Source organism: Sminthopsis crassicaudata, chromosome 4 (genome assembly GCF_048593235.1).
Source record: "Sminthopsis crassicaudata isolate SCR6 chromosome 4, ASM4859323v1, whole genome shotgun sequence".
NCBI classification, from domain to species: Eukaryota; Metazoa; Chordata; class Mammalia; order Dasyuromorphia; family Dasyuridae; genus Sminthopsis; species Sminthopsis crassicaudata.
The window spans coordinates 183595282-183620692 of record NC_133620.1 but is presented as its reverse complement, the minus strand read 5'-3'; the positions used below and the strand labels follow the sequence as shown (position 1 = coordinate 183620692).

At 34.1% G+C, this 25411-nt stretch overlaps 1 protein-coding gene across 7 annotated transcripts in view; it reads right to left on the bottom strand.

Moving 5' to 3' along the window:
* Positions 1 to 25411, bottom strand: part of CEP85L (centrosomal protein 85L) — a 227849-nt gene that overhangs the window by 97344 nt on the left and 105094 nt on the right. For 6 of the 7 annotated variants that reach the window (XM_074310009.1, XM_074310011.1, XM_074310006.1 and 3 more), the window contains exon 2: positions 9864 to 10025. In XM_074310009.1, coding sequence (XP_074166110.1) covers positions 9864 to 9981 — 118 coding nt within the window. In that variant the 5' untranslated portion in view covers positions 9982 to 10025. Of the gene's footprint in view, positions 1 to 1492; positions 1560 to 9863; positions 10026 to 25411 lie in introns of all 7 variants that reach the window. The other variant, XM_074310010.1, reaches the window with a different exon arrangement.

Here is a 25411-nt window from a genome sequence, read left to right as displayed (position 1 = left end):
TCCTTCAAATTAACAGCAAATTAAGCCTGTGGGTTGGTTTTGGCGTGACAGAACCTACAAATATTTGGAGTGTAATAAATGTCCAGCAGAAGATAATTTGGAAGATCTTCAGAAGGTCTGATTCAATTGAGCATGGAGGGAAGCAGCCAACCACAGGCAGCCACACGTAAACCCGAGCAAAGGAAGGTGTGGGCTCCACATGTACCAGGGAATCACCTGAAAGGAATCTACAGCAGTGTTGGCCACTGTGTCCTGGTTGCAAGGCAGTAGATCAAAAGATTAGCTATAAGACATCCAACACAAATACAAAAGGCAAATAGTGAACCCCTAAACCCCAGAATAACATGCAACCTGGTCAGGCCCACCTAGCACTGGAAGTTAGTCAGCACCAGAGCAAGGACTGTCTCTTGTAGAGGAAGCTCAGACAATCTCCCCTTTGCCCTAAAAGCAGACCTCAACCTTTCAAAAAGCAATTGAGCAAAAAAGCAAAAAGAGCTCTGACTATAGATAGCTTTTATGGAGCTAGAGAAGAACAGACCTCAAATCCTGAAGACACTAAAGGTATTTCAGCTCCAGATGAAGCCTCATGGTATGAATTGGTACCCATCTCACAAAGCTCTCTTAGAAGAATTCAAAAAGAATCTTAAAAGAGAGTTAGAAGAAAAATGGGAAAAGGAAATGAGAACTTTCCAAGAGGGTTTGGAAAAGGAAAATTATCTTCAACAATAGATTTAGTGAAATAGAAAAAGCATATAACTGCTTACAAAATAGAAAAAGAAAACAACTCTCTAAAAAACAGAATTTGTGAAATAGGGGGAAAAAAATCCATAGAACAAAGCAACTCATTTAAAAATTCAATTGGCCAAATACAAAAGGAACTAAAAAATGTAATTGAAGAAAATAATTCACTAAAAGTTAGAATGAAACAAAGGAAGACTCAATGAGGCATCAAGAATCAAACAAAAGCAAAAAAAATTTTAAAATGAAGAAAATGTAAAATGCCTCATTGGAAAAACAACTAATCTGGAAAATAGATCTAGGAAAGATAATCAAAGGATTACTGGATTTCCTGAAAACCATGATGATTTTAAAAGCCTAGACATTTTTTTATTTCAGGAAATCATCAAGGAATACTGCCCTGATGTCTTACAATCAGAAGCTAAAAAATTTACCAATTACCTCCTAAAAGAGATCCCAAAATGACACAAGATTAAAAGTAAATTAACACATGCTATGCTCACTTTTTTGTTTTTTGTTTCTCTCCCATGGCCTACTTTTGCTCTGATTTTTCTTTCCCAACATAATTCATAAAGCAATGTGTATTAAAACTAAATAATTTTTTTAAAAACATCATAAACATCATAAGAAAATAAAAAAGGAATTGCTTTTCTGGGTAATTTTTCTTCTATACATTACAGGATGGCTTATGTCTGAAAATAAAGAAATGGACTAAAAAGTATTTAAGGACTCTTCTAGTCTTAAAAAGTTATACCTTCCACTTCATCCAAGGCCATCTCCAGTCTTCCTAATATGTTTTTTACCACTGGCCCCTGATGGCTCTAAAAAAAAAAAAAAAAAAATGAAGCAGGTGACCTTGCACAGCCTTCCCTCATTTATATGCAATTCACTTGCATGTCATGATATCACTCCACTGATGTTATGGTCCTCTTCAACAACTAATGACAAATATTAACAGCAGCAGCCAGTAAAATTCTGAGATCATATATGAAAATTCAGTTTTTCCTGACTACAGAAGAGTACTCTATCCACTGTACTTTCCTACCTAGCTGCTTCTAACTGGATAACAAATAGAGCTTTAAGCAGTCACAGAATGCAGACCCAAATGCAAGGTGCATATGCACACACACAGCACCCAAAAATAAATCAGACTGAATTTTACCAATGTTGTAATCTTGCAAAACTTTGCTTTTCTGTCCTGATCTTTCTCTGTCCAATAAAACTGCCAATGCCTTAGCCAAGCCATGTCTTCCTGTCTAGTAGTCTTTCTACCCAAAGCCTTTGTCAGAACTCAGAAATGCACATGCATAAAGGAACACATATGCACACACATGCACCTAAATTTTCCATATGCCTGAAAGCTTTTGGACTTAAAAAAGTCCAGTTTCCTAGCTTCCTAAAGGTTTCCTACAAAGCATGTGCTCTAGAGAAGCATGAATAGAACATCTCAAACACCTGAGCTGCCATAATGCATGGAAAGAAGACAGACCCAAAAGTACCAGTGAACATTTGGAATAACCATATACCACACCCTGAAAAACTTAATGTTATCTTGTGGCTTAACCCTAAAACCTAGCAATAACCACACACCCTACTATCTTCTCCAATATGAATCCATATATCATATAAGATAAGATATAAGATATATCATATAAGATATAAGATCTTCAATCAACAAAAATTTCAAAATACTTAACTTTTCTTTTATTATACAAATATTGGCATATTTTGAAGTCAAGTAAATGATCTACAAAAGAACAAAAGCACACATACACAATGATAAATTTCTATTTTTGAAGTGTGGATCAAATTTCCATCAATTCACATCAAAGAAAATAGAAAAACATTAAAATTAGCAATTTAATATCTTTAATAGCTATGAAATAACTTGTCAGAGAGAGGTGCCCCCCATCCACTCAAATAAAAGCTATCTCATTCAGCATTAAAGAATTTAAAAATTAAAAAGGTTGGTATTGCTGTGCTGTTCTGTGGGGGGAAGGGAGAAGAGTAATGCTGTTGTTTTGTCATGATCAAACACAGATCATTCAATTCTTACTGTGTTTTCTTGGGTTACCTTATAGTAACACCAAATTCCCAATGGGACACATGGCAAAGATATTTAAACTCATCCATGTTAGAGTGAAACCTGAAACTAGCTGTGAGAAGTGTTATTGTTGTTGTTTTTAAAGCCACAGAGTTTATAGCATTAATGAGGGAATAGGCAGATGATGAGTTCCTGATAAATGTGCATGTCTTTATGAATATATGGAAGGGACACTACTGTAATCTGAGAACTCCAGCTACTTAGCTACTCTTAACATAACCAAGTTTCCAAATCCTGAGCCAAAAAAAAAAAAAAAAAACAAGACTCCCACCCCATTCCTCAAAATGGATTTGTACCAGATTCTAATTTGGAGCATTCTCCTTTGTTTCTGGGAAAGGAATATATTCTTTCCAGTCTGCCTTCCTCTGTTCACTAAAATTATGTGGGAAAATAGTTATCACTTACAGAACTATTAATTTTACATTAAAACATTTCTTAATAAAGAAAATAAAGCAGAGACTAGGGAAGCAGAGAACACATAATTCAATCACATCATATTATTTTAGTTTTGGTTTGAATGGTATAAAAAGGTAATATATCTAAACATATTTCAAGAAAAGTTTAATGTCTAAAATTAAGTACATGTATATTTCAAATAAACTAAATATAAAAGGTCTTTAAGAACATTTGCATAATCCTGTTTTTTATCAGTCATTATTTTGTAGTTTGAAAGTTTTATTTTGTTATATAAAACATTTGAAAATAACAAGCAGTGTTTCTAATTTTTCCTCAGTATTTCATTTTTTCCAAAACATAGTTTTCAAAACTCATTTTTCCTAAACTTTTGTGTTCCAAACTTTCCTCCTTCCCTTCCTTAACTCCCTCCTCCAAGACAGCAAGCAGTCTGATATAGAATAGGTGTATTTCTTTTAAACATATTTCTACATTTGTTATGTCATGCAAGAAAAGTCAGACCAAAAGGGGAACAACAACAAGAAGGAAAAAAAGCAAATCAACAACAACAAAAAATACTATGTTTCGATATATATTCAGTCTCCATAATTCTCTCTCTGGATGCAAGTAGCATTTTCCATCCCAAGTCTACTGGAATTGCCTTGGGTCACATTGTTGAAAAGAGCCAAGTCCATCACAGTTTTTCATCACATAATCTTGTATTACTGTGTTCTCTTGGTTCTGCTCACTTCACTCAGAACCAGTTCATGTAAGCCTTTCTGGGTTTTTCTGAAATCAATTTACTCGTCATTTCATATAGAACAAGAATATTACGTTACATTCATCTACCTTAACTTAATTCACCCAACATACTGCAAAGACCTTTAAAAAATAAGGAATCTATATTGACTAGAAACCCAGTCAGATCCAAAGACTGATGTAAAGAGTCTTCTCACAATTAATACCTCAAGGAACCTATGTGTCTACTCTGAAAACTAACACCATACTGAAAGCATTCTGAAAGAATCCAGCTTGTCATTGGTTATAGCACAAAAATATTCAGACACTTGGGGAGACTGGGATATCTTTTTCTGATTTCAGGAAATTGTACCTGCTTTACTCCCAGCTTGAAAAGTCTCTAAATCTTTCCTCTAATTATTGATCAGATTACCTAATTTTGTATCCTGCTTAATTTTGTTTTAATTAATTGGCTTTATTTGATTGTCTGTCTCCTCTAATATTCAGGGTCCACTGCCAAAGCTGAGGAAAATGACATGTCCTGACTAATTAAGCAATTGGCATGCATTACTTAAGAAATCAATACACTAAGAAATTCAAAAATTTCCTCAGTCATTTTATCTTCTATTCACCACATAATCACACACAACTCAAGTTCTTACATTAAATCTGTGCATAAAGACAAAGTCACAACTATATAAAGATATAAGTATCTTTTTTATAATGTGACATTCACCTTGAACTTTTTTCCAGTCCTCTAATGCTAGTTAGAGTAACCTACCATTAATAAAACAATGACTAACCAATAAATAATAAATAATTTAATTATCAATATGCAATATACTGAGGCAGGGTAAGGGATGGGGAGAGGGAAAGGGGGAGAAGGGGTGTTGACACATGACTATAGATGTCCTAAATAGGCCTGTGTCAACAATGAATTCTTATAATAAAGAGAGGTTACATTATCATTATAAAGTCATCTGTTTATAAGAAAAATATTATCAAGTTTTAAAAATCAAAACTTAACCTAGCTGTGTGATCCTGGGCAAGTCATGTAATCCCAATTGCCTCAGCAAAAAAAAAAAAAAAAAAAAAAAAAAAGTCAAAACTTAGAAAACTTAAAAAAAAAAAAAAAGCTTCTAGATTTTAGCTTTAAGATTGAGAGGATAAGTAGAATACTGCTGTGCCACAAAAATTATGAAAAGAATGGGTTTAGAGAAGTACCTCGTTAGCACAGTGGATAATACACAGAATCTGGAGTCAGGAAGACCTGTAACTCTGAGCAAATCACTTAACTGTGTTTGCCTCAGTTTTCTCAACCATAAAATGATCTGGAGAAGGAAATGGCAAACCACAATCTTTGCCAAAAAAGCCCAAAATGGGGGTACAGAGTAAAACAAAATGATTAAATAAATGGATTCAGAGAAAAGAAGAAATATTGAGACAAAGACAGGAATGGGGTGGGGTGAGAGAGGAGAACAAGATAAAGTATCCCATGGGGGGGAAAAATGACCTGGGAAATAGATAGAAAAAGAAGAAAAAAATTAATAACTACTAGACTATCTTAAATCTTAAAGTTACAAGACAGAAAAGAAGAGAAGGAGAAAGAGGGAAAGAGGATAGAAGAAGAAGGGAACAAAAGGAGAAAGAGACAATGAAGTATACAGAGCCAAGAAACAATATACATAAGGATTACAATGTAAACAGAAAAACCTCCCCTCCAAATAAAAAGGGATATAGAAAAATTATGTATGTATGTATGTGTGTATAACTAGAAAAAACAGATGAGAAAACATTCCCACCCTTATGTTTTTGTAGCGATCAGAGGTTTACATGTGCTGCATGCTAAAAAATCTTCAAAAAAAATTTTTATCAGATATGTTGATTTGATCCTATTTTTTTTTTCATCTTTAAAAGATTTTTGTTACATGGGATAGTGCTATGGGAGAGAATAGGGAAAGGACACTGGGGAAACTATGGTCATTTTTTAAAAGATACTATTAATGATAAATTATTATTTATTTCGAATATTGAGTATTAATATACAGGGGAAAATAATGGACCTTTAAGGAAAAAGATTTGTGAGCATCTTAGATGAAAAGACAAGCATTGCACAGAAATTCTGAAGCGCAAACCCAGGACATAAACATAAACATAAGTTTTCATAAAAGACTAAATAAAAATAAAACTGTTCTAATATGGGGAGATGATATGTATTCATTATCAGAGGTCATGGGGGAGGTACTCCTAAGGATGGTTGTGTTTTGATGATGAAAAATGAAAAGAGAAGAGGAATATACAAGGGGCAAAAAAAATCTAGACTGGGAAAATTTCTCACAAAGTATACAAATAAAATTATATTCTAACAAGTAGGAAAGAACAGAGGGACGAACACTTAAACACTTAATTCACTTTCATCTGAAATAGTCAAAAAAGGAAAAAATGCATGCATACAAACGTACAACAGGGATATACAGAAAAGCATTTCACTTAACAGGGAAACTTGAAGGGAAAGGATAAGAGGAGAAAAAGAGGGAGCAAATTAAGCAAGACTTAGTCCTAAACAAAACAACTAATGATATACAAAAATATTTATGTCTTTTTTCAGAGGCAAAGCATCTATCAATTGGGGAATGGCTAAACAAGTTCCAGTATACAACTGAGATAGGATACAATTATTACTATAACAAATGACAAAAAAAATGATGAAAGGAATAGTTTCAAAGAAACCTAGATTTTATAAGTTGATGTAAAATGAAGTAAGCAGAAGTAAAATTTATATAACAACAACAATACTGTAAAAAGAAATATTATTTGAAAGATTTACTAATTCTTTTCAGTGAAAAGAAAAACAAGCTACCCAGTTCCTCTGACAGCAAGGTGATGGACTCTTAGTGCTGACTAGGAGACAATTTCGTGGGGAGGAAAGGAAAAGGTGGACACTGAAGGAGGGTGGAATGGGCATGGAGAAGCCAATGTGAGAATTTACTTTGCTGAGTAAGAACTTTAAATAGCTTTGAGAAATACTGAATAGAAACCTGCAAAGGTAAATGTATTTGAGCTACAATAAGGTATGATAAAAGGATACCAAACAGCTCTGTGCTGTTTGTTAAGGCCACCTTGCCTCTGGTCTCTTCATTCTAAAGCCTTCCCAGGGAGCCTGGCTTCAACACATTATCATGAACAATGACCTTACTTCTAGAGACTTCTCAGCAAACCCTGCATCAATCCCAAACCCAATCCTTGCCATCACCTATAAATTTTCTTTCAACTTCATAACCTCTACATTTTTTCTGATTACACAGTCTTTATCACTTTCACCTCAGGCTTCTTTTTGTCCTTTCTTCTCCCCAGCATTTAACAGAGTGATTAGTATACAGGAGGTACTTATTTATTATTATTGTTGTTGTTGTTGATTGAAATTGTCTTAGGACATGTAATCCAACCCTTCACAACCTATTCTTTATCATCGCTATCACCTTCAATCCCTCCAATGCTAAGTTCCCTAACCATCACCCTTACAATGGCTATTCTTTCCTCATTCCATTACAAACTCTTGGTGAATCAATTAAACTTCATACTATGTTCTACATTCACATCATTTGTCTCCTTTTTTCTATTACTGATAATGCCTTCCCAATCCCCAATCTTGGATTACTCATACCTCCTGTCACCTTCACCATTGTTTACGCACTGCTGATTCAGGAAAATCATGGTGACTAGGTCCACTAATAACAGTGTATTAAATTGAACAAAGGCAATATTTTTAAAACCTCCCTCATCAAGTCCTACACTCAGAACAGCAGCTCTCCCAAACCTTTTATCCTTTTTCAAACCTCTCTGTCTCAGACTCACTCAAGAGAACATGAGAAAACTTTGCTGCATAATTTACTAAGATGGAGAGGAAGAAGAGGGAAAGAAGAGGAAGGGAGGGGAAGAGAGGAGAGAGGGAAGAAGAGAGAGAAGGAGAGAAGGGGAGAGAGACAGAGGCAGAGAGACAGAGAGAGAGAGAGAGCACATAAGAGTGAGCATTTACATTTTCCTCTTCTCCCCACATCCCTATTTCACATCATTCAGGTGCCTTTCCCTCACTATCTCCTCTCCTTTAACCTGTCTGTTATGAAAAAATGAAAACTTCTTGCTGAGGATAAACTCTCAATATGTATGTGATCTCATTTCATGCTTCCATGTCTTCATCACACAACCCCCCACTACTCTCCCCCTTCTGCAAACATGCCCTTGTGTTCCTCATTCTCAAACAACTCATATACCTCAGCTATTTTCCTTCATTTCTTTTTCTTTTCATGGTTAAATTTATTGAGATAACAGTCTAAAATTGTTACCCCCAACTCTTTTCCTCTCACTCTCTTCTCAACTGTCTACTGTTTGGCTTCAAACTCCAACATCCAATGAAAATTGCTCCCTCCAAAATTACAAGTATTGCCAAAATCTAAAGGCCTGTTTTAATCTCTATCTTTTGTCGATTTTTTTCATGTCTATGTTCATATCATTTATATGTGCGCACGCACACACACCCCTCTTCTCTTTATACACACATAGAACACCCTGGTACTGGCTCTCATCTTTTTTCACCTAGTCATCTAATCTGAAAAGGCTCTCCTAATTCTAATCCATTTTAGCTTTTAGCTACTAAAATGCTTTCCTCAATTGTAGGGCTCATGTCACTCCCCCTTGCTCAATTAACTCCAGGAACTTCCTATTACTTCTAGCTACAACTAAAAAATCCTTTTTTCTGCTTTTAAAGTCACTCATAACCTGGTCCCATCAAGACAAAGGGATCAGGCAACATCAACATTTTCACTTGTAAGGATTGCTGGCATTTATCGTTACCATTGGCTTTAGATCATTTTCAGAAATTTTCATCCAATGAAGCTAGGATGTCGGTTTTTTCATCTTACTAACTCAAGGCTGCCACTCTCTTGATATACCGATTCCTGATCTTTGTATGGAACTACACATATCATGTCTTGTATATATTTCCCTTCTTTTAAGTTTTAGAATGCCTGACAAACATATTAAATATAGATTGGGTCCATAGTATTTATATTCTATGCAACTGCTAGCCTAATAATGGCATACTAGGTAAGACCACAGATTCTATCACTATAGACACAATGTGCTCAGAAAGATATGTTACCCAATGAGGTGATTCAGACCAATTCCAATAGACTTATGATGGAGAAAGTCAACTGCATCCAGAAAGAAACTATGGGAATTAAATATGGATTGTAACATAGAATTTTCACCTTTTGTTGTTGTTTGTGTCCCTTTTTTTCCTCTTTTTTTTTCCCTTTTTGATCTGACTTTTCTTGTGCAGTATGATAAATGTAGAAACATGTTTAAAAGAGAAAAAGTTTAAAACTATATTTGAATGGGATTCAAATAACCATTTCCATTTGGGAAACTTCTCCTTGAAAATAAGGACTCCTTTTATTTGTTTCCTAACACAGAAACAGCCCCCATATCGTAAGCTTTTAATAAAAAGTTTGATAAACAGTAGGGAGATAAGGGGGGGGGGAGAAAATTATGTTACCCACTTAAAATTTTAAAAAATCTCCCCACATTTCATTGCATACATTTCATATGACAATTAAAAAACTAATTTTTACAAAATATCAGATACTGAAACCAGTCAATGTTTTAAATCAAATGTTCTTAAGCAAAAAACAAACAAAATATAAGAAAATATTGACTTCGTTTTACAAGCCAAAGTAATTATATGAGAAAAAGGATCATCAAAAATTTCTCTTACAAATTAATATTCTAATAAAATTACCAATATAGCAATTGGCAATGAATGGACATATATTCCTTTACATTTATCAGGTCACATTCTAATCATTTCATAACCTTCATCAATTTAACTCACCTTCCACACTGTCAGAACAAGAGGTTCCAATGCCAGTGTCCCCACTGTCAGAAGCTATGCTATGTCGTCGGGTGTGGCTATTACGAGTGCTTGATGGAACAGTTGTGGCCTGCCACATAGATTCAGTACCGGATAACCATGCTGTAGGGGAGTAATCTTGGCCTACGATGAAAGAAATCCAAAATTTTAGTATATATGGAAAATCCAGAAATAGAGTGATTAATTAAACAAAAGATTATCTTTCAAAATCTCATTTTTAAAAAATTTCATTTGTGTCTACTAAGTATAAAAGCTCACCAAAAGTTCTGGACAAAAATTTTAAAATTGCCAATGTTGGAGAAGTTGTGCACGCTAATATATTGATAGTGGAGTTATAAATTGACACTACCATTTTTGGAAACCAATTTACAACCATAGTAACTACAAACTACAAACAAGGTAACTAAATGTTTTTTGAGATTTCATTATTAGACTTGTACTGCAAGGAAACCACTGATATGTTTCATATACACCAAAACATTTACAGCATATTTTGTGAAAGCAAAGAACTTTCAGTAAAGCAGATGACCAATGACTAAAGATTGCACAAATTATAATATATGAATATAATATTACTGTGCTGTAAAAAATGACAAATGTGATGAATACAGGGGAAAAAAGACCCACATGAATTGATGCACTGATGTTGATTGCTCTGGTTAACATAAAGATAAAATAAGTAAGTGATGAAGTAACAAAAGCCCAAAAAAGAACAGGTACAATGAATACAACATTGTAAATGGAAAGAACACTTACACCAAAAAAAGTGATCACAGAAAACTTACAGAGCAAGTATGACTCAGAAGAGGAAGTATAAGGGATTACTCCCAATCCATTCCCTTCTGAAAGTGAGAAGTTTACATGTGCTGCACAATGCATGTGTTTTCAGGTTTTGCCATTGTACTTATTGGTTATGCAGACTTTCTCCCTTTTTGAAAACATACAAAAAACTACTTATAGAGAATGGTTTTGAGGAGGAAGGAGGATACTTCAGAGAAACTGATAATGTAAAAAACAAAAGACATTCGATTTTTTAAAATTCATCAAAAAGATGCTTTTAGCAACTCAAAAATGTTATTAACTCAATTCACAAGATAATTTACCCTTTTTTTAAATCAGAGACATTATTTTAAAATAATTTATTAAAAAAATACAGCAAACATTAAAATAGCATGCTGTTTTGAAATTTTTACATTGTATCTAGAATATACTGTAATATATTTAACATATATGACTGCTTGCCATCTGGGGGAGGGGGTTGGGGGAGGAAGGGAAAAAATCTGAATAGAAGTAAGTGCAAGGGATAATGTTGTAAAAAAATTACCCATGCATATGTACTGTCAAAAAAATGTTATAATTATAAAATTAAATAAAAATTAAAACAAAAAAAAAAGAAATTTTTACTGTTTATCCAGAGGTATATTACCTGTAATTTCATGAGATTACCTTTTTCTAATGTAATGTGAAAGATACAGCAAATTATTCTGATCAGCATAGGTAAAAATTCAAATATCTTGAAACTAAGTTATCAACACTAACACTCGATAATCAATCAAAAACTTCTGGCAAAAATGATGGCCTAAACCAAAGACAAAGAAAGAGATCAAATTCCCCATGTCGGGAAAAAAAAAATCTGAAAATTGCACCAGAAAAAAATAATGATCAAGTATTCCAATAAAGTATAGAAAGTTAATTCTATCCTTGAACTGAACAAGTCAGTCAGAAGTCCATGGGAAATAGGAAAGGTCAACAAATCAGGGATCAAAGGAGAAGAATGAAGGAAGAAATGCTAGCATTTTTATACACCACAATATGTTCCAGGCACTTTAGTTAAGCATTTATTTTACAAATATTTCATTTAATCCTTGCAACAACCCTGGGGAGTAGATGTTATTATTATTTACATTTTACCAGTAAGGAAACTGAGGTCATCAGAGGTTAGAGAACTTGCCCAGGGTCATACAGCTAATGAATGTTTGGTATTATATTTGAACAAGGATTTTCTTAAACTCCAAGCGTAGTGTTCTACCCAATGTATCACCTAGCTGTCTAGAGATAATCCCTGCCGAAAGCCACAAAGATTAAGGACTAAGAAAGACTTCTTATAAATTAGAGGATAAGTTATAAGTATTAAAAGGAACAGGAGAAAAAGGGGGAAAGAAGTAGGAGAGGTAGGGAAAAGACAGGAACTGTAGAGGAAAGAAAAAGAAAGGGAAGAGAGATGTAGAGATGTAAGGACCTGATGACAGTTTACATGGACAATGCTTGTGGATTAGCAAAAATAAATAAATTATTGAGTCAATAGGTTCAGGAAAACTGGCTACACAAAGTCTACTCACAAAAAATCAACAGCATTTCTATTGAATAATAACAAGATCCAAGAGACAATCAGAAATGAAATTACATCAAAAATAATTTTTAAATTTTAAATATTTAGGAGTTTATCTACCAAAGCACATTTAATACTTATATGAATTTAATTACAATGCTTTCCTTAGAGAAATGCAAGATGAACAAGAAAAGTAGAAATACCATCCCTAGTGGAAAATAATCCTAATATACTTAGAAAACCCCAGAGAATCACAAAAAATTGAGATAATTCAATTCAAGCAATCAACAAGCATTAATTAGGGTAAGTAGGTTTCAGACATAGTGCTACACAGGAAAACATAAGGGTTATAATAATCTCTATTTCTATGTTAATTATTCCAATAAAGTATCAAGAAGTGAAACAAAGCATAATTTCTATATATATATGAGAAAATTCATTCAAAGTGATTATAAAATGAATAAAACATGAATGAGCCACATTCAAAATTTATATGGAAAATAATGGCAAAATATGATTGGGCTACTCCAATAATAAAAAATGACATCTACCTAAATTTTCAGATTTCATGCTATACCAGTCAAATTATTGACAGGACAATTTATAGAACTAAATAAAATAATAACAAAATTCGTTTGGAAGAACAATAGGTCTGGAATCTCAATGAAAATGGTGAGAAAATACAGAAAATGATGTATTGACAGAATTATCAAACTTCAAATGATATTATGAAATTATTTAGTATAAGTTTGTTTTTTTGTTGTTGTTTGTTTGTTTTTTTGGTAAGGCAATTGAGGTTAAGTGACTTGCTCAAGGTTATACAGCTAGGAACTGTTAGGTGTCTAGAGCCAGATCTGAACTCAGGACCTCCTGACTTCAGGGCTGAGGCTCTCTCCACTGCCCTACCTAATTGCCCCCTTAGTATAAGTTTTTAAAAAATAAAAGTGATTCATTTGAATAGATTAGATGAGAAGTAAATGAAAACAATATATAGGCATATAATAATCTAAAAATATAAATTAATCCATAAACAACTATTCTTTTTATTAGAACCAGGGGGAATGGAAAGCAATTAGGCAAAAATTAGATTTAGACCAAAAAATTACAGCTGAAATAAATACAAATCTAAGATAAAAGGAAAGATCAGGTTGATTAAATAAAATTTAAAAGTTTTTCCCCAATTGAATGTAAAAGAAGCAACAAAGTAGGGAATATTCTACAAATATCATCCAAAAGTCTATTTACCAAAATAACTACAGATACAAATACGATTCTCTAATAAATAAATGGCTAAATGATAAACAAAATTTTCAAAAGAATTTCAAACTATCAATGACCCTATGAAAATTTACTCCCAAAAAAGGCACACAGCTGGTAAAGTTATGAAGTGTTCCAATCATTCAGATTTAAATTTTGAATTTTGAGGGTGTGAAGAGAAATAATTTGTGTTTTCTATACTAATATATTCCCAAGTTAGAAATAAGTGAAGGTCCAATATACATTAAAATATTCATACCAGCATTCTATGGAAGCGGTAAGAAGGATAGCCACTGACATGAATGACTGAAAAAAATCCACGACATTAATATGTAACACTATTTTGCAGAAAGAAATCATAAATATGTGGAACATATGAAAATATATGAAACTAATGCAGAGCCTAATAAGCACAATCAAGTGTATAAAATTAAGTATAACAATACAAATGAAAAGATAGTTAAAAAGATGTTGAGTTTTGATGCTACAAAGGTCCCAGGACAATAGATAACAGAACTTATGTCTCTCTTCATGAACAGATGTCAGATATAATTAGGTCAGAATACCACATAATTAACATAGTAGTCACTGTACTAATTTTTTTTTCTTATCCCAAGGAAAGATTCAATCTTGAGAAATGGGGACAGAAATGAAGTATAAAAACAAAATGAATCAGTAAACTGTCTTTCTTTTCCTAAACCTAAGAATTTGAGAAAAGATTCTAGAACATAAAAACTGAATTTATCAGAACAAGGGGAAATATTTTTTAAAAAAAATAATTTCTTTAAAGCAAACACTACAAATAAAGGTTAATGATCAAACAAACAAAAAATTGGAAATAATAAATGATTTTCTAAATCGCTTTCTTATTTGAAATACTCAAATACTCCAATAGACCAGCATTTAACAATGACAGGATAGCTTTCAATTTTGCAAATTGAGATCTATCTCTACTAAGCAATTTATATGATTTAATATCCTTCAATAAATCCATTTGTGTACCACCAGTGAAGAACCTGCTTCATACACCATTTTTCCCTCCCTCAGTTGCTTTTAGTTGCTTTTCTGAGGACTTTCTTTACACCGCTCTTCTTGTTTAATCCCTTGTTTATGATGGACTGCAATTTGCTTCTGCCCAACTTTGACTCTCCATTGCCCTTTGGGTGATGCTCAAATTCAGTTCATGGACACTGTTGTCCTCTATAACATGTGGTCATAGAGCTGCACCAGAAAAAATAACAGCTTTTTTTTTTTTTTTTTTTTTTTTTTAATGTGCTTTTCTCTCCAATGGTTAGTGGTGGTTGTCACTCATTCTCAAGTATGACCAAAAAGATATCACTACGTTGGAATCAAGTTACAGTGTGTCAGACTGTAGTTGATCAACCAAGTATAAACTCAGAAGGCTCTACCCCGGGTCGAGCACAAATAGTACATGTGAACACCTGGAACATATTTTCTAAATCTGACATTTTCTTTCCCCTTTCTTTCAAGTTAATTGAAAGCCACTTTGCCCATAGCATACAGCACTTTCACTGATGAAAGAGGTCGACAATTTTTCCCATGTCACACTATCAACAGCAAAGTTCTTGACTCTCCCAGACTTTCCTCCCCAATAATGAGCCAGCTCTGGCAAGATGTGAGTCAATCTCATTATCAATGTATATCCCTGGAAAGTATATCACCTTTTAAAAAGTATTCCTTTCTGGAGTGGTAAAATTATCTAACCATTCTAGAGAAAATTTGGAACTATTCCCAAAGGGCTGTCAAACTGTACCTTGTGATCTAGCAGTATGCTGAGTCTGTATGCCAAAGAAATTGGCATACAAAACAGGGAAAAGGGTCAGTGCAAAAATGTTTGTAGCAGCTCTCTATGGTGGTCAAAACGGGAAAATGTGCAGATACCCATCAATTGGGGAATAGATGAACAAGTTATGCACATGAAAGTAATGGAATACTGCTGTTCTGTAAAAATGATTAACAGACTGAGTTTAGAAATGCCTGGAAAGAGTTGTGATGATCAACTATGATAGACTTGGTTCTTCTCAGCAGGTAGTGATCCAAAGCAACCCCATAAATTCTGAGTGGAAAACACTATCAGAGAGAACTATGGAGACTGGACATAAATCAACACATGTTTATGTTCACTTTTTTCCCTTGTGGTTTTTTCCTTTTTTTCTGATTTTTTCTTGCTAAACATGATTCGTATGAATCTATGTAACTATGAAACCACTCAAGGGCACTAGATGGAGCAGTGGGTAGAGCCCTGGAGTCAGGAGGACCTAAGTTCAAATCTGGTCTCAGACACTTAACACTTCCTAGCTGTGTGACCCTGAGCAAGTCAGCACCCTGACTCCGCCCCTGCCTCAGTCTCCCCCTGCGTCTGAGCCATGTGTATATACGTCATTGAGGACTCTCATTGTTGGCTGGATTCTTAGAGCCATTCGTCTCATTCAGCTCCGGAAACAAACCATGGATCCATTTGGTCCCAATAACTCTCTCCTATTAAATAAATTATTAAATACTCTCTAATCTCTATCCTGCCTCAGTTTCTCTGGCACTACAATAAGAGCTACATAGTATTTATTAAACAAAGAGTACATATTATTAAAAAGAGATCAAATATATAAGGTAAAATTATAAAAACTAGGACAGAGAATGAGAGTGAAAGCAAAGACAAAGAGGAAAAATCAGGTCAGCCCATGTTTGTGCACTCCAACACAAAGCCAAAAAGCCTAACACAGATATGGAGCGCTCTTATGTAAACAGAAGCGGTCGTGGTGGTAGTGGGAGCTTCTCCACAACTTCTGTAATTAAGGGAATGATGACTAGAGAAGAAGCCAAAAAGGAGAGGTCATGTTCTGGCCAGAAGGTAGCTGCCAGGAAAGAAATAATATCAGGTTATCAGATTCTAGTTCATGAATAGGAAATTTAGCTATTTGATAGCAATGGCAAGGAGCACTGATTCAACCAGATTAAAATGAACATCATCAAACCATGACTTCCATAGAAATAAAAGCCCCTCTATCTCATTCTTTGTAATTACTATGTAGACAGCTAATAGATCTAAACTTAGCAGCATCCCTATTTGTAAGGGTATGCCCTCCCCCCCCAACCATATACAGGAGGTATAAAGCAGTGGCATCAAGCTCAAATAGAAAAGGCAACACTATCGATGCCTGCAGACTGCACAGTGGCTTTGTTTTTAAAATATAGTTATCTATTTTACTGTATTTTTATTAATTTTATTAAATATTTTCCAATTTCCTTTTACTATGGTTCTGGATGCAGTCCAGAGTTTGAACAATGTTGGCTTGCATACAGACTTGGAAAACCACAAATTATTTCTTGCACAGTATAACAAATATGGCAATACATTTAGAAGTATTACACATGTTTTACCTATACTAGACTGCTTGCTATCTAAGGGGAGGTGGAGAGATGAGAGGTAGAAAAATTTGGAACACATGGTTTTGCAAAAGTGAATGTTGAAAACTATCTTTGCATGTATTTGGAAAAATAAAAAAGTATTATAAAAAAAATTAATTTTTTACCAAATCAAAAGAAAAAAAAAAATCAAGAAAACCCCCAATTAACTTCATCTATAATACACTGTATTTTTATTTTGTTGTTGCCAATTGGGAGTTTTGTGGACCTCCCAAGTTTGACACCTTGATGAAAAAACATTTATTTCCTTCAATTAAAAGTGAGCTCCTTAACAATTGGGACTATCTTGCTTTTCTACTTAACAATGCTTGGAACTTAAGAACTGCTCTTTATTCATTTATTTATTCACTTCCCATTTCAAGTTAGGTAAGCAGCCAAAGAAGAGACGAAAACAATCTTCAGCCTTAGTTCTAAAAGTTCTTATTATCAGGAAGAAATTTGACAATTCAATGAAAATCTTTATACAAGATATATTAAATCTGTGGCAAAGACAACCTTAAAAAAATATTCAATAAAATTACATTATATTTATATGCCACAGGGATCCTTTAATTATTCCCCAACTGATGAGCAACTACTTTTTTTCTAGCTCTTTGCTACCATAAAAAGTATAGTATGAGTATATGGAGCCATTCTTTTTGTCAGTGTCCCTTGAGGTATATATTACCAAAGGTATTTCTGAGTCAAAGTGTAGAGTTCCGTTGTCTCTCAATTGTAATCCTTCTCTGGGAGGTTTCTTTTCTGTAAAATCTTTTCCTCTGGGAGCAAGTTTCTTGGGAGGCTTCTGGAGCCTCCAGCCAGAGCGAAGGTAGAATCTCCAATCCTCTTCTTCCCCTCCAAAAGTGTGGGATTGCTGGACTTGCAAATCCACAGGACGTCTTCTCCTTGACCCAATCCAGACTGTCTCTAGACTCGATGTTGCCTCTTTTTATCCTCCCAGAGAATGGGCTTGTAGGTACTCCCAGGGGCTTGTGGGAACTTCTTACAACCAATGAATTTGCTCCTTTAAAGTATTCCTTCAAAGGTATAAACTCCTTTCAGAAGTTTAAAAGTGTAAACTCCTTTAAAGGTTTGAACTAAAGGTGTGAACTCTGAGCTAGAGAATTGCCAAGTACCGACTTACCACTTAGTAAGAACCTAACATCAAAGGTTATGGACATTTTTGCCACTATATGCATAATTTCCAAATGGTTATCCTAATTCACAGATCTAAAAACAATTCATTAGTGTGTAAATTTTTTCATAATACCTTCAACATTAACAATTCCCATTTTCTGTCAAACTTGCCAGGTGTGAGCAAAAATGGTTTTTATTCATATATATTTATTTACATATGCACTTGGTGCATTTTTTCATGTAACTGTTAAGTTTACAATCCTTTTGAAAACTATTTTTCTTATTTTTTGATTACTTCTCTACTGGGAAATAGCTTCTTGACTTATATATTTCTGTTTTGCTATCTATAGTCCTTGGACAAAAAAAAAAAACCACACCATCATCTGAGATTTTCCCCAATAAATTGCTTCCTAGTGCTTATCCTAGATGTAGTCATTTTATTTGTGCAAAACCTTTTCAATTTCTTCTAATCAAAATTATCTATTTTATCATTTTTAAATGTATATGCCTCTTGCTTGGTTAGAAATTCATCCTGTAATTATGAAAAATAATAGACTATTACTATGTTGTAAGAAAAGACAAATATAATGTATACAGAGAAGCACAGAAACAAATTAAGTTTGAAAATTAAGTAAGCAGAGCCAAAAAGTATACATAATGACCACAACAATACATATGGAAAAAAATACCACAATTAATAAAAAATTAATGATAATAAATTACAAAGTACCAGCTTGGCTTTAAGTGATATAAAAAGATACTCTCCTTTACTCCTTTAAAGAGTTATTAGAAAAGGAGAAAAAGCATAACTCTGCATTAAGTATATTTTCATATCATTTTGACATATTAATCTGTTTCACTGAATTTTCATCTTATTTTTTTCCTTCTGTTAAAAAAAAAAAACATCTTTCTGTAAGGAACGGCTCTCTTGCAGGGAAAAGAGGGAAATCCTGGTTATTATATAAAATGAAAAAATATTAAAATAATATTTTATAGGAAAAAGTACTAGTCAAAAGGAATAAAGCTTAACTTTAACATTTAAAGTATAGTCGATAAATTCATTGCAATAATTAATTCCTACTACTCACAAAAACACAGATCCATTTCTGGAAGAGATCTGAGACTATTCCACCCTCTCATTCTATGAGGAAAGTAGTCTTAAAAAGTTAAAGTGATTTGTCCAAGCAAAGTTACACATGAAGAAGTAAATCACCAGAGATGGCACTTGAATCCAGATCCCCTCGATTCAATCCAGAGCACTTTCTACAATTATTAGGCAAATTCCCAAATGAAAATAATGTAGGGGGAAAAAAAAGCAGCAGACTAATGTATTTGAGTCCTATTAGACAGATGTAGTATATTCCTACAAATAAATAATAGACTTGTTCATTTGAAAGTAAGCAATAGAAACACAGGCAAATTTTTCACTTAGATAACTGGTAATACATGGGAGCCATCAAAAGGTAAGGAAAATTATTCTATAGGTAATGTCTACTACCTATCCTGTGCTCTTGATGAATGAGCATAGCCAAGGATTGCATGGTAGCCTGAAGCTTGAGAGGGTAATTGGATTAGGTAGGGAAGGGCATTAATAAGGATCTGTTTAGCCTCCTGTCCATTACAATACTCTTGTTTCATGATATCTTTCCTCTCCCCCCCTCACATGTCGAATGGTATCTCTCTTCTCACCCCACCAGCCCTCATAGTGTTTTTCTCTTTCTTATGGCTAACTCTTCTTAGATGCAAAACCTCTTTTGCTATTATTTTACCTGCCAGTTAATGGTATACTTCCATTTCATGGAGTGTTTCCTCCCTCCTGATTAATTGTGATTTCCCTTACAGAACTTGTCTTTTCCATCATTAATTGTTAAAAACTCCTTTCCCTGCTAACCCTATTTGCTCTCCCAACTCTTTCATATTTACCATTCCTGGTGTCTACTGAATCTCTTCATTTGGTCTGTAACCTCTTCTCCAAAATAAACCTTTTGCCAAAGAGAATGGTCATTGTAGATTCTTCACATGACAACCTCAACTTTTGGGGCTACAGCAATCTCATTATTTGATGTTAAACGCCAAACACATCATTTGGAGTCAGGAATTGCTCTCCTTAAACCACATCAGCAATGACTATAACTGCCATGTTTACAATGAACCCACAGAAGGAGATACCGTGCTTTTTTAGGGAGCAAGCTCAGAGTGGAAGCAAAGCAATCAACCTAATACACAACTCTCAAGAAATACTGAGATGACAGTGACAAGATGAATATATCCAAAACTGATCTCATTTATTTTTCTCCAAAAAACCTGTCCCCTATTATCCAGGGTACTTACTACTAGGCTCCCAGTCACTAAGGCTTGAAATTCAGGCACTATACTAAATTCATTTCCACTCTTTTACAGACCAAATCCTGTCACTTCTCCTCTGACACTGCAACTACCCTAGTACAGGCCCCTCAACTATTTTATAGCTGGCCTGTTTCAGAGTATTCTGGCAGGTGTCCCTGGCTCAATTCTTTCTCTACTTTAGTCCATTCTCCTTCTAGCTTATCAAACTGATATTCCTAAAACACAGCTCTGGCTATAATGAACTTCCATTTGAAAATTCTAGATTTTAACGCCTTTTCTAATCTGGTCCATTCTTACAGATCAAGTTTTTCTTGCAATTCTTCAAATGAGATCCTCTATCTCTGGACACCATATGTTTTTTCCCTCATGCCTACAAAGTTTTCCCCCACCTCACCTGTCTCCTCCTCCTGGCTTCTCTGGTTTCCTTTCAAATCAACTGGTCAATAAATATTTACTAAGAGCCTGCAGTCAGGCACTTTGCTAAATCCTGGGGAAACAGAGGAAAAAATAGTCCCTGCCCTCAAGAGGTTCACAATAATGCAGGGAAAAAACAAGTAAGCAAATGCATACAAACAAGTTATATGTAAATATAAACAAGAAATAATAGAAAGAAAGCACTAGAATCAAAAGGAATTGGGTTGAGAGAGACTTTCTGTAAAAATGAGATTTGGGGGCAGCTATAATGTGCAGTGAATAGAGTACTGACCTAGCGCCAAGAACAAATATGACCTCAGATCACTAGTTTTGTGATTTGTGTGCCTGGGCAAGTCACATAACCCCAACTGATGGGCATCCACTCAGTTTCCAGTGTCTAGCCACTACAAAAAGGGCTGCCACAAGCATTCTTGCATATGTGGGTGCTTTTCCCTTTTTAATGCTCTCTTTGGGATACATACAGTCTTAGGAGTGATCAAAGGGTATGCAGTTTGATAGTCCTTTGGGTATAGTTCCAACTGGCTCTCCAGAATGGTTGGATCAGTTCACAACTCCACCAATAATGTATTAGTGAGCCAGCAATCTTTTGAAAGACAGGATGGAAGAGGATCACTACAACAGGTTAGAGGGGGTTCGCCTAGGTAAGGAGTAAGGCCATCTTAGCAAGAGGAGGATGGCAGAAGATATGGGATTGATAAGGAACAGAGAGAAGCAGCAGCTCACAGTTAATGACCCTCAATTTTTTCTGTAAAATATGAAGCAAGTTTCTCATCTGAGAAGGCAGAGAAAGTTTTGAGGAGGAATGAAAAAGGCTGGAAGAGGTGATGTGATGGAAGAGGTGATGTGATGCAGAGTACAGGTGATGGCAGGCACCAAAAGTTGGCCTTGGTCTCACATCAAGAATTCACAATGGCCGTTCTCTTGGCAAAAGGTACATTTATTTATTTAGGGAAGATGGAGTAGACAAAATTAAGGATTACAACAGACACCAGGAATGGTAAATATGAAAGAGTGAGAGAGCATATGAAAGACAAGTTTCCCAATGAAAAATTAAAGAGAACATCCCCTAAGTCTGAGGCATACCCTTAGCTGGCCGGTTAAATCCTGAAAGGGACTAAGTGCCCTAAAAGAGTTAATTATAAATGGAAGTGGGATTGAGAAGCATGATGGGATTAGAAGAGATACCACATGGCATGGGTGAAAGAGAAGGGGAAAGCCACCTGAGGCAGAGTGCGATGGTGGACTGGAGGGCAGCAATCATGGGATGGCCCACAAGTAGATTTTATAGGGAAAATTAAATCTCAGGGTCATGACTGGGACTTGGCAAGACCGCTACAGAGGGTGGGTCACAAGGATTTAACATAACTTGGATTTCACAGTGGAGGACTTCCCCAAAGGGTGGGCCTATGGAACTAAGCAAATCTTTATCATTGCCTTATTGAAGCCTGCCTCAGGGATTAATTTTTATCAATTCCTCTGCTAATTACATTAAAGACTTCAGAGATACAAAAAGCCTTTTCTAGTTCTAAATCATAGTGCCCTCCCGCTATTGATTATATACTTTATTATATATATGCGCTATTTGTATTTTATTTTTTTGCATGTTGTCTCCCATTAGACTGTGGTTTATGTAATGTGAAAGCTTATGTGATATGTAAAGTGCCAATAAGTGGAAAGTATGTCTTTTGCTTTTCTTTGTATCCCCAAATGATTAACACAGCTCTTGATACATAGTAGGTGCTTAATATATGCTAGATAAATGCCAGACACATTTAGGTGTCATTTTAGGTCTGTCACCTGCTCCCCCCAAAAAAACAAAACAAAACAAAACAAAACAGAATTGGGTGAGATTTTCCCAAAATAGAAAAAAAAAAAAATTTTTCCAGTAAAATCTTCTATACAAAAGAAAAAAGACTTACACTGTGAGGAAAAGCTTTCTTTGCAGGCAAAGCAATTGAGACTGAAGACACCTGAAATATTATCTAAAGCCTGTGCCTGGGAGCAGGAGTATGATTACCTGCTATTAAATTTGTTATTCCAAAAGCACATAAGAATAAAATCTTTTCCTTCACTTTCCTCCTAAATTGGGTATATAACAAACTAGAAAGTAATATAGTGATATAAACTTTAACCATTTAGTTTTAACTTCAGAACTTTTGTCTTTCATAGTTGATGACGTTATCAAACAATAAATATTTAATGAATTCCTACTGTGTATGTGTAAGGTATTGGGATAGGCCTTATTAGGGGTACAAAGAATCATGACAGTCCAATCTCAGTGTTATTTACTCAATGTCAATAATATTTATGAAACACCCACTATGTATGTACAGGCACTATGCTTAACACTAAAAACTTTAAATTCTAAATAACTATCCAAAATAAGATACTTGATGAATTGAAGCATTTTTAAAGAAAGAAAACAAACAAACAACAAATAGGATCAGGGAGTACGACCTATAACTAATACAACACAATAATAATGAAAATCACTAATTTAACAACACTGTACTGGCAATATTAAGACAACTGTATTCTTGTCTCAGTTCCACCATTAACTAGCTGTGTGACCTTAGAAGTCATTTACTCACTTTCCTCATTTGTAAAACAAGGAGTCACTAAGGTCTCTTATTGTTTTTAAATTAAATTATGATTCTATCATTGGAATAAGACCAGTGAATGACTACAAACTAACAGGTATGCATGGGGTAAAGAGACAGAAAGTAAGAAATATGAGCAAAGTGAATAACACCTGAAAGGATATCATAATGTACAATAAGACTTGGAAGAATACATGAAAAATCAGGATTTAAATGCTTTTATGAATTTGAATTCAAAAACATCATAGCTGATTTTCAGAACTCCTTTTGTAATTCAATAATATAGCTATGAAATGGCTAAGAAGAATGGAATCCTAAAAACATTCTCAAAACTATTTTCTTAGAAAAAGATGGGCTAATTAAGGGAAAGTTTTTAAAGTGGAATGCTTCAGTCAAGATGTATAAAAAATGTATAATGGCTAAATTGTGATATATGAATGGAATATAATTTTTTAAATTTTTATGGATAATTTTTGTATCATCTTTATTTCCCAATGTATACCACCTCTCCCCCAGAGCTATTCTTTATAACAAAGAATAAAAAAAGAGAGAAAACTACAGTTCAGTAAAACTAACATAGGTGGTGCAGTGGATAGACTGAGAGCACCAGCCCTAAAGTCAGGAGGACCCGAGCTCAAATTTGAACTCAGACACTTAACACTTCCTAGATGTGTGACCTTGGACAAGTCACAACCTCCCAAAAAAAAATAGGTGTTTTCTTTGTGGCCAAACTATTATTATGGTTTCATTTGTCCTTGTTCTAGAAGAGAACCAAGACTTCAGGAAAGTGATGTCATGACTTGCAAATAAAATGGATTTAACTGAGGGAGGATTGTATGACGTCACCAGCCTCACTCTCCTTTTAGAGCCATCTGGCTCCTGTGGCATATAATTAGGATTACTGGAGATGGCCCCAGATGTGGCCAAACACCACAGTTATATCATTTGTGGATTTTGTGTAATTATTTATTGTTGTTATCATATTATTTTCTGGTTCTGCAGATTTAACTCTGTATCATATCATATAAGTCTGATGATCATTCTTACAAGATAATAAATGTAAAGGGAATAGAAAATCATTGCACTATTATTAACAATGAATTTATATTTGTATTTCAAATTTACAATGCACGGGTAGACATGAACTAATACAACAATGACTACAGCATAAATACTTTTTTTTTTTTTTTTTTTTTTTTTTTAAGGAATCTAAGCTTAGGGCACCTAGATGACATAGTGAATAGATTAGCCACCTCAGAGTCAAGAGGGCCCCAGTTCAAAGCTAACCTCAGACATCCTGGCCAAGTGGTTTAACCCCAATTGCCTTATTTAAAAAATAAATAAATAAATAAAAATCAGGAGCTAGATTATAATGACCAAGCTATATTCAAAAGACAACAGAACAAAAACATCTCTCTCCATGTTTTGCAAAAACTGAAGACTCTAGGTATGTAACAATGCATATTTTAATTCAAGTAATAAATTAGTTAGTATTACTGAATTTCTTTTTTCTTCTGTCTTTTATCTTTGTTACAACGGAGGAAAGGGAAAGGATATACGAAATAAAGATCATATTAAAAACAAAATTAAAAATTTCATATGGTCATGTTTACTTTTTAAATATTTGGAAAAAGTAAATAAGTTCAAATGCATTCATAAAATATTTCTTCCTAAAATCATCCTCCATTCCTCAAAATAAAGTGACCGTCTAAAATAAATTTTAACTACCACAAGTTTTTTTAAGTTGTATTTTGCTAAGTATAAAACTTTTTTACAATTAACTAATCATAATAATAGTAATTAAGTTTGCGGTAATATTAAATATTCTATATATTCATAATTTTTCATCTTAAATGTCACACATTTTGCACTTTCATGATAAAGGAAGATTCTTAACTTGAGCTCCATGAACTTTTAATAAATAGCTTTAAAATTGTTTAAGAGAATTTTAGATTTTCTTTATCATTTTATGTATTTTATTT